General features: G+C 45.0%; 1 protein-coding gene and 1 long non-coding RNA gene across 4 annotated transcripts in view; both read right to left on the bottom strand.

Moving 5' to 3' along the window:
* The window catches only part of LOC143297300 (uncharacterized), an 85,989-nt gene extending 78,823 nt beyond the window's left edge, over positions 1-7,166 (bottom strand). Inside the window, exon 1 of the mRNA XM_076609574.1 lies at positions 5,917-7,166. Within this exon, the coding sequence (XP_076465689.1) occupies positions 5,917-6,843 (927 nt within the window). The 5' untranslated portion in view covers positions 6,844-7,166. The remainder of the gene's footprint in view (positions 1-5,916) is intronic.
* A 135-nt stretch (positions 7,167-7,301) lies between these two features.
* Positions 7,302-10,758, bottom strand: part of LOC143297425 (uncharacterized) — a 35,462-nt gene continuing 32,005 nt past the window's right edge. For all 3 annotated transcript variants that reach the window (XR_013057269.1, XR_013057270.1, XR_013057271.1), the window contains one exon: positions 7,302-7,462. This is a non-coding gene — a long non-coding RNA (uncharacterized LOC143297425). The remainder of the gene's footprint in view (positions 7,463-10,758) is intronic.

Here is a 10,758-nt window from a genome sequence, read left to right as displayed (position 1 = left end):
TCAAGAAAACAATTGTGCATGCATGGATCGAACGTGCGGCCCGATTCAACTTTTGACCAAACGTGTTTTTTTTTGGGGGGTGGGAGGGGGTTTAAACGTGAAATCTGTGTTAGTATTTTACCCACCCCCTCCTCCCCAACCTCAGTCCATGAGTTGTTTTTATTTTAACCTTTGACAATACAGTACATTACAATACAATTACTGGTGGTGTTTGGGCTAGCGCTACTGTTAAAAAAACCAAACTGTCATTGAATGGTCAACTTTGTCGCAAAGGCAGGCATGGATTAAACAATAGTGAGCTGAACTGAACCGAACACAGTACACTACAACCACAACATAACACCATAAAACAAGAAACCATACGATAAGTATACACGACACCACACGATACGACACTACACGGAAACAAAGCGACACGACACAACACGATGCAACGCAATACAACACGACACGACACGACACGATACAACACTACACGTGTACAAGGAAAGAGACCGACACAACACAACACGATGAAACACAACACAATACGATACGACACGACACGACACGACAACATGGCTCCAAAGTATACACAGACCCTGCGCGTGCAAGAAAATCAACGGAGGAAATCCCCGCACCTTCCGATTTGACGCGTCAGTTACCTTGTGTTTCATCAACCCGAAAAAAAAAAAAAAATCGACGGTTGACAACAATGTCTAAAATGTTCCGAAGGTGGAGCAAAAATTCTGAATATATATATATATATATATATATATATATATATATATATATATATGCGTGTGTGTGTGTGTGTGTGAAAAACAAATGCATTGGTAGGAGGAAAAAAGAAGAAGAAAAAAAAAAACCCATATAGGTGGCGCTGCACTGTATCAATGCGCTCTTCCTGGGGAAAGCAGCCCGAACTTCACACACTGGAATTTACGGTGACATAAAGTAATACAATACAATACAATATGAAAAAATGGGGTAAAATGTATAACATATGGCTTTCACCCATTGTTAGAAAAAAAAATCTAATCTCTATACAAGTGAGGGGTTTGAAGGCTATCTGAGCTGCTTTGTTGTAACAAAGGTTTTTCTTCTTTCATGCCCACCTGTTACCTGCGAGCTGTGTCAGTGCGTCTGTGTCAGTGTGGAGGAAGAACTAAGTGGGACATTTCAAAAACTTATCCTGTCCGTAGCTTTTTTTTCTTTCTTTCTGTTTTCTTCTTTTTCGTTTTAGATTTCCATCGTTTCTTTCTTTCTCTCTGTTTCTACGTTATTTGTGGAATGTCGAAAAAAAAAAAATGATGGGTAATGTACTACTTATTACTAAACTTCACACAGAGAAATCTGTTGTGACAAAAAGAGTAATACACAACAATCAGGTTAAGTGCAATAATGCGGTACACTTTTTCAACACATAATTTTTAATGTAGGCTATCTACTTGCCGCTTTCATCCTAACTCTTCTCTCTCTCTCTCTCTCTCTCTCTCTCTCTCTCTCTCTCTCTCTTGTCACATACAAATATGAAGAAATGGAGTTGTGGAATTGATATTCACGAGGATATTATAAAATTCAACCGTAAACTGAGTATGAATAGAAAAGCAGTATTTGGGGGTGAACAGAAGAAACAAAATGTGGACAAAATAAAACAAAACAAAAACTAAAATCAACAAAAAGTGGGGAAAAAAATAGCAGTTTGGAAACCCCACTTTAAAACAGAAAGAGGGAAAATAAAGCTATCTATAGCTGGCCTGCCATCAGATGAAGCAGGCTAAGAATCAGGATACGTTTGAATGATTTGATGACATTATCATGATCAGCAGAAAGGCACTCTACCACTAACCCCACGCTAGCACCTAGACCACTACCCAAAGCCGGATGGAAAAGAAATGAAAGAAAATCCATCGAAATAGGGCGATAGCAAAATTAATAGATTATACGAAGCAACCTCCTACGTAGGGCCTCTTGCAGGTCCGGTGAACTGCTTGGCTTGGTGATAATTACGGGTCTCACACCTGCAATACTGAACTCCGAAACTAATGTCCGTGAAAGGTGACAACCAACTAGTAACATACATAACGAAACGGAACCGGAGTTAGCGGATTGGCCTTTTTGAAGGAACACAAAGCAAGCACTCCTATTGAAAGGAACGCAGGCAAACCCAGTGGCAGTGATGTGTGATAATTGTAGCACTGCATGCAGAACAATCCTTGTTCACAGAAGACGAGAGAGAGAGAGAGAGAGAGAGAGAGGTATGTGTGTGTGTGTGTGTGGGGGGGGGGGGGGATCCGGAACTTTTTGTTCCAAAGGTCTGAGGTGAGTTTTATGACCTGCGGGCTTTCACACCATAAAGAGCTATGTAGGCTTGGCCGTCTGAATTCGGCAAAAGACACCCCACTCCTATGATATATTTCGAACACGTACGACCCAATCGTAGGTTGGGTTCCCCCCCCCCCCCCCCCCGACTCCCTCCCCCTCCACACACACACACACACACACACACACACACACACCCCTCTTTTCTTTCTTATTATTTTTCTGCGACCGAAAGGACATTGCATTTCTCGGAAAGGGGGAAAAAAAAAAAAAAAAAAAAGCACACACAATTAAGCCCATGGTATCACGCTTTCGGTATCTTCGTCTTCGTCTTCCCCTTCAAGGTGAGACGCGATGAACTGAACTAATGTATCAGCCCCCACAAAAAAGAAGGAACTTGCCCTTCCGATTCGTCGCGAACGTGGGCATGACACGGCCACTAAAGTAATGGGACTGCGAGGGTTGTAGCGGTGCGCAAGTGACACCCGCAAATCTAAAGCAGCAGCAACAACCTGAAAAGCGGTAAATCTACAAGGGGCCTTTGTTTTTGAAAAAGCAGTTGTCACAATGCCCTTGACTGTTAGAGTCACGCGTTAAGGTCAAGAACTTCTTTTTCTTTATTGTATAAATACACTTCTTCTCACCAGTCACTCACTTACAGAGACTTCACAAACACACAAAAAACAACAACTTAAGGGCCACTTCACAAAAGCAAGTAGGTTTTCGGAAAATGTTAAAAAAAAGAAAAAAAAAGAATCGAGAGATGATTCAAATTATGAATACTGTTCAAGGTCTACCACAGCTTCTCACTGAACACACAAAACGTCCGTTTCAGGCACACGTGTATAACACATAGCTTGAAAATTGCGTATGAAAAAAAAAAACAACCCCAAAACAAAACAAAATCAGCCAAAACTGTGCAGTTATTCAGTAGTATATCAATGAAAGCTGTGCATTTTCACTAAAAAAAAAAAAAAAAAAAAAAAAAAAAAAAAAAAAAAAAGAAATACAAGGAAGCACCACTGCAACGCTGCTTACCAGTGCTAATAATTAGGCTGCAGGCACCCACCGTTTGCCGAAAGTTCAGCATCACTTCACCTTCCACCCCCCCCCCCCCCCGCCCCCCCTCAATCCCCCCACCACCACCAAGGAGAAAACTGTCCAAGTTTTATAATATATATATATATATATATATTTTTTTTTTAACACTGAAATGTTTAATGTCATTCACTGAAAAGCTCTAGTGACATAGTAGGTACTAATCAGAACAAAATAGTGCAAAACAGATTAACTGTCCAAGTTACTAAGTGGTGAACCCTGTAAATATGCAGCGAGGTTGGGTTTCTTTTGTTTGTTTGTTTATGTTTTGTTGTTGTTTTTTGTTATAATCTGGACCGGTGTGCGGCTGTCAAGATGCATGCAGTTGCTGCTGTAAAAAAAAAAAGCTGGGTGTTCCTTGTAAGATAAACAGCGTTCTTTGTTGGGGTATCTTCATGTGTCAAGAAATAAACGCCGTGTTTGAATCCCGAATGAACACAGTGTATACATCTCTCTGAGTCTCAGTCTGTCTGTCTGTATCTCTGTCTCTCTGTCTGTCTGTCTGTCTTTCTCTCTCTCTCTCTCTCTCTCTCTCTCTCCCTCTCTCCCTCTCTCTCTCTCTCTCTCTCCCTCTCTTTCTCCTTTCCTCCTCTCTCTCTCTCTCCCACTCTCTCTCTCCCTCCCTCCCCTCTCTCTCCCATCCTCCTCCCTCCATCCCCCTCTCTCTCTCCTCCCTCTCTCTCCTCCCTCTCTCTCCCCCCTCTCTCTCCCCTTCTCCTCCCTCTCTCTCCCCCTCCCCCTCTCTCTCTCCCCTTCTCCTGCCTCTCCCTCTCTCTCTCCCTACCCTCCTCCTCCCCCCCTCTCTCTTCCTTCGTCTCTTATTTCCCTTTTTTCATTTTGTTATCAGCATTCTTTGTATTAGCCTCTGCTCCCACCCCCTGGCACCCCATGTATTCAATATTTTCCTTCGTATCAATTATTATACCTTGAAGCACCAGTGTTTTCCAGCTTGGCTGTAAATCAACGTGAGTGAAAAAAGCTTTGTGATCTATGTTTCTATCTATGTATCTGTTTGCATATCTAGGTATCTATCTATCTATCTATCTACATAATTATTGCAAATTCCATTCTATTTATGTTCTTCTTTTCTTTCTTTATTTCAGAGTGTGCTTATACACGTCGTAATAAAATCCAAAAGGTTTGTTTCCTGCATGGAGAAACGTCTCTTCTTTTTTTTCCCTTTTTCTTTTCAATCGTGAATAAAGCGACATTCATGTGACACAATGACACCACACAAAACAAAACGACAGAAAAAGAACAACCAAACCAACAAACAAAAAAAAAAAAAAAAAAAAACCCTTATAATCCCGACGCGTCTACCGCTCTACCGTCTTGTCCCTGTCCGTAATACGAAACCTCGATGTCCCCAACAACTTTCTCTCAGTCCCCAAATACCAAGCCGTGGCTTTCTCTGAAACCAAGGGGGTGGGCTGCAATGAAAGTATTCAGCAAAGCGCTAACATTTTTTTGGGTTTTTTTTGTGCTTATCGTTATAAGGATGCTCCCAACTGCACGCTAAATTCCAGACGCTGGGGGATATTCTTGATTCAACTCTGTAAGCGAACTTTATAGCGCTGCAAAAGAACTGGAACTTGCCACTTTTGTGTTTGTCTAGTTCGAACGCGTCGTTGTACAGATTACGCCTGTAGTGAAGACAAGAAAGCGTAAAATCAACAAACATGCTTGCATCACTTAGTGGACACCGACCATACCACGCAACTAAAGAGATAGATGGAGAGAAAGAGAGAGAGAGAGAGAGAGAGAGAGAGAGAGAGAGAGAGAGAGAGACAGAGAGAGAGACAGAGAGAGACAGAGACACAGACACAGAGAGAGAGAGAGAGAGAGAGAGAGTGTGTGTGTGTGTGTGTGTTTCCTGCTGTTGGTATCAACGAAGGTTGATAATGATGATGTTTCTACCGTTCTGACATTGTGGTCCGAGTTTCATTCTGTCTTTCTTTTTTCTCTCTAAATGTTGAGAATGAATATGCCGAAATTGATGAGACAATACTCTCTCTCTCTCTGTCTCTCTCTGCCTCTCTGTCTCTCTATCTCCACCCCCTCTTTCACACCGCTTCTCTCCCTTCCCCCCCCACCCCCCTTGCCCTCCATCCCCGCCCCGTCTCCCCCCCCTCTCTCTCTCTCTCTCTAAGACGGACAGGAAACACACACACACATACGCACAGACCCCCCACCCGCCCCCCCCCTCCAACACACACACACACTGCTACCACCACCACCACCACCACCACTACCACCACCACCACGAACTACAACATCGTCAATAACATCATCATCATCAACAACAACCAACAACAGCAACAAACGATGACCCAACCAAGATCACACACACACACACACACACACACACACACACACACACACGCACACACACACACACGCACGTACACACACACACACACACACACACACACACACACACACACACAAAACAAACAACAAAACAAAAAACCCATCACACCAGAACACCAAACCACATCACACAGCATCACTCACATAAGGCTGCTGCTGATCAAACCGGGTCCTCAGATGCTCCAACAGAATGTCGTTGTCGAGGTACTCGAGCCCAGCCAGGTCCTCATCCTCCTCATTCACTTCAAACACATCATCGTCGTCGCCATCACCAGCGTCGTTCGACGAATCCGGGTAGGACCTGGTACCCAGCGGCGCGGCAGTGGTGGTGGTGGTGGCACTACCCTCTGGCAGAACAGCTGGAGGGAGGACGCGTATTCTTCCCATCGTGTCTTCATCACCACGAGGAGGAAAAGACTCTGCAGCAGCGGCTGTGGGAGGGGCGCGTTGTCTTCCACCCCTCCCTTCTTCTTCTTCGCGAGAGCGGCGAGGAGGAGACACAGTAGCAGGCGTCGGTGATGGTTGTGGCGCGGCGCCGGTGTTGGGCAGGTAGCTGAACCGTTCCAAACCAGACCCCGGCCTGTCCGAAGACGTCATGTTCACATCCCAGGATACGCCTCTCCTTCCCGCCAAGGGATCGTTATCCCCGTGCGGCGGCCGTGCAAAAGTTCTGGGACCTTCTTCGCCCCGGTTATTGACGGCTTCCGCGGGATGCCTCGCAGCGTTTAACCTTCTCTCCGTGGGCGGCGGGAAGTTGTGGTTGTGGTTGTGGTTGTGGTTGTCCCCCCTCTGTTGTTGTTGTAAGCTGGCCTGTCTTTTAGGCGGGACAGGCGGCGGTGCCTTTTTCTTGACCTTGTGGTGGTGACCTTGTCTGGTAGGTGTGGAAGAAGGGGGGAATGGCGATGGCCGGGATCCGTTTCTCGCAGAACGACCCTCCCTGGGGTTGGAGGAGGAGGTGGTGGTGGTGGGTGGGATGTCTTCCCCGCTGGAGTAGTCGGCAGGGAGGTCATCTGCCCCCTCCTCCTCCTCCTCCTGCACATCCTCCACCAACGGCCTGTAACGTTCAGCCATGGCTGAGTGAGTAGTCTGGTGATGGGGGGAACGGCTCGGTGATGTGTGTTGAGGGGGTGAGGGTAGGGGTGGGGGAGGGGGTGCCCCAGTAGCCAACGTTGTCAAGTAGAGGGGTGCCTGAGACGGCGCGGATCTGAGATGCGGACGACAACCTGGTGCATGAGTAGCGACTTAGACAGAGCTACACACACACACACACACACACACACACACACACACACACACACACACAGTGTCAGTTCATCCTTTTCTCTCACGTACTAGATCCCGTGATGCAGACTATGAGACTTGGGGGGAAAAACAACAACCCAAAAACAACAACAAAGAACAAAATGTCAATCGTGCGTTCCAATACAATGGACACCCACCCACATTGACGAAAGGATCTTTTTTTGAGTCTGAGGTGGGGGTGGCGTGGTGGTTGGGGGTTGGGGTGGGGGGGTTCCTTCAGTTGATGCTCCGGTGTCTGGGTGAAACCGCTGTGTGTGAGGGTGTTAAAAAAAAACCCCAAAAACACACACACACACACGAAAGGACAGAGATGTGCACGTGCAGCCAAGGGGGATGTGTCAGTGGTTTCCTGTGTCTTGGCGGGGCTGCCTGCTGACGGCGGCTTGTCCTGCACACCGAAAAACGAGCGATTAAAATGAAGATGAAACTGATGATGATGATGATGATGATGATGATGATGATGATGATGATGAAGCATAAGGAGGAGAGAAAATAGTACTTATGATGATGATGATGATGATGATGGTGGTGGTGGTGGTGGTGGTGGTGGTGGTGATGTTGATGATGACGACGATGAAGCATAAGGAGGAGAGAAAATAGTACTCATGATGATGATGATGATGGTGGTGGTGGTGGTAGTGGTGGTAGTGTTGGTGGTAGTGATGATGATGATGATGATAATGGCGATGGCTAACAAAAATGAGAAGGGGATAATACTGATGATGATGACGACGACGACGATTGGTGATGATAATGATGGTCATAACGATGATGACGAGGTTTCATCAGCAATGTCGGTAATGGTAGTGGTGATATAATGGTGACAATCCCGACTGATGATGATGATGATGATGATGATGGTGTCAGGGGAAACAGATAGACAGACAAAGAGAGAGACAGAGAGAGAGAGAGAGAGAGTGCGCGCGAGAGAGCGAAGCAGACAGACAGACAGGCAGAGGGACACAGAGGGAGGAGGGGCGAGGTTCAGAATAATAAAGACGAAGAGACATAATCATAACACAACAAATCAGAAAAAAAGAAAGGAAAAGAAAGGAAATAAAAGAATGGCATTGAGGAAAAAGGAAAATATCACCAACAACATACTGGAAAAAACCTTCCCTCCCCCCCCTCCTCCCCCCTAGTCCCCCAAAGAGGAATATGTTGTGATAAAACGTAATACGATACCAAAGGGTACAACAGAATACAATACAATAATTATATGCGCCCGAGTATCATTGACAGCAACAAGATGAATTATCCAATAAATGTTTGTTGTTGTTCTTTTTTAAGATACCTACCACCACCGACACACAATGCGCACACGTACCCTACCATAAAAATTAATGTTCCAATAAAGAATAAAACCATCAACACCTTTTTGTTGACGACTCAAGCCTTTAAACACACACACACACACGCACGCACGCGCACGCACGCACAAAGAGAGAGAGAGAGAGAGAGAGAGAGAGAGAGAGAGAGAGAGAGAGAGAGAAGAGGAGTAGGAAGAAAACTGAACATATTGAATTAATCTGATACTAAAGAAAGAGAGACAGAGAGAGGGGGGTGTAGAGAAACAGACAGAGGATGTGTGTGTCGGGGGTGGGGGAGAGAAGGAGAGAGAGAGAGAGCGAGAAATGAGAGAGAGGGAGAGAGGAAGAGAAAGAGAGAAAGAGAGAGGGAGAGAGACAGAAAGAGAGAGAGGGAGAGAAAGAGATAGAGAAAGAGAGAGAGAAAGAGAGACAGACAGACAGACAGAGACATGACAGAAACTTTGCGTTTCTGTGTGTGCGAGCGCGCGCATATGTATATGTGGTTGTGGAGGGAGAATGGTGAAAGGCGGAGGGAGGGAGGGGTTGGGGGGTGGGGACGCGAATGAAAATTCCAAAATTATGAAATGAATCGAAAACAACTCACAAAGACAACAGCTTAAAAAGAAAAGAAAGATAGAAAAGCCCCCTCCCACCAAAAAAGAAAAAAAAAACACACCCAGAAAATAGAGTAAAACAACATTGAACAAGAGAGGCAAGGCCTTCAAGACTCACTTGTGATACACTTTAAAAAAAATCCAAGCTTTTTATGTATTGAGTATAATTTCAAAACGTAATATTTAAGATGAGATAGATCAGGTTAAAGCAAATTAACTCCGCTAGCATTACAGAGTAATTTCCCTTCTTTACTATCTGCACCAAAACGTTTGCAAAATAAATAAAACTTCCATGCTTAGCAAAAGAAGTTCCTGTTTGAACAAAAAATGATAATAATGACTGCTCTTGTTGTTGGGTCAGAATATCAGATCAAAGTGCCACGTTTAGAGAATACAAAAAACATAAATATAACAGTAAATGCAGTTTGCATATAATTAGGCTTCATTTTTTTTTTTTTGTGCCCATCCCAGAGGCGCAATATTGTATTAAACAATATGACTGGAAAGAACTGAATTTTTCCTATTTCTATGCCTAATTTGGTGTCACTTGACAAAGTATTTGCAGAAAAATGACAATGTTAAAGTTTACCACAGACACACAGACAAACGAACACCGGGTTAAAACATACTCACTTTGTTTACACAAGTGAGTCAAAAATACAATCTGACCCAAGTCAGCACTGTGGGTGCTCGCATTTCTTTTTTTTTTATTTTTAGAAGCATCACTCCCCTCCATCCCACTACCCCGCAACCTTGTTTACCATGCAACGTTGACTCTCAACTCCCTCCACGTGGTAAAGTAACCCAGGCTTTCACCAATGTAGTTGTAATCCGATCTTCCTCCTCCACCCTCCCTCCTTTCAACCTCTTCCCCCCCCCCACTCACTCTCTACCCTTGCACACACACACACACACACACACTCATCCCTTTATTCATTCCCCCCCTCCCTTCCTCATGCCTCCATCCCACACGCACCCGCCCACCCCCACTCACCTTCAACCCCGTGCCCCCTCAACGCTCCCCCCTCACCCCCCCTCCCTCCTCACCCCCACCCCACCACTCATCTCAACCTCGACATGTGCACTCCTGGGTCTTCTTTGAAGTACACGAATACCACCAGCTCGCCTCACTCTGTGCACACACACAAGCCCGGCCACAAAACACGCGTGTGCATGCATAGACAGAACGGATAGAGAAAGGCGCGTGTAGGCGCGCGCGCGCGCACACACACACACACACGTGCGCACGAGCGAGCGCGAAGACACATACAGATACAGGCACAGACATCCAGACAGAGACAGACAGACAGAGAGAGAGAGGAGAGAGAGAGACAGACAGACAGAGAGAGAAACTCCATGCACGCACACAGGCACTCACGGACTGAATCAACTTTTCGGAAACCTGAAAGTTATGCACAGGTGATATGGACAAAATTATGTAATTTTGAATTGTTAGATAATGTGACAAATGTGATATATAACTTTTGACACATCATTGACGACAGCATTGATCACATGTTTTTGGTATAGCCCAGCAATACTGAAATTCTGGCACAATTTTGTTGCGGCGGTGAATGAAAGATGTACGAATGCTTGTAAAATGCACTTGACGAAAAGATTTCTTTGGATTTGATCGACATTTTATATATTTCGCTTTTATCTTACTGTTGGCAAAACAGTACCTATATCAGGGTAAAAATGAACGAAACTGACCCTCTTTTGAAGTATTTCTTATTAAACTCAAGCATAGGCACAAAACA

Source organism: Babylonia areolata, chromosome 22 (assembly GCF_041734735.1).
Source record: "Babylonia areolata isolate BAREFJ2019XMU chromosome 22, ASM4173473v1, whole genome shotgun sequence".
Lineage (NCBI taxonomy): Eukaryota > Metazoa > Mollusca > Gastropoda > Neogastropoda > Buccinidae > Babylonia > Babylonia areolata.
Note: the sequence above shows the minus strand (reverse complement) of the source record. Positions and strands in the feature narration are given on the sequence as shown.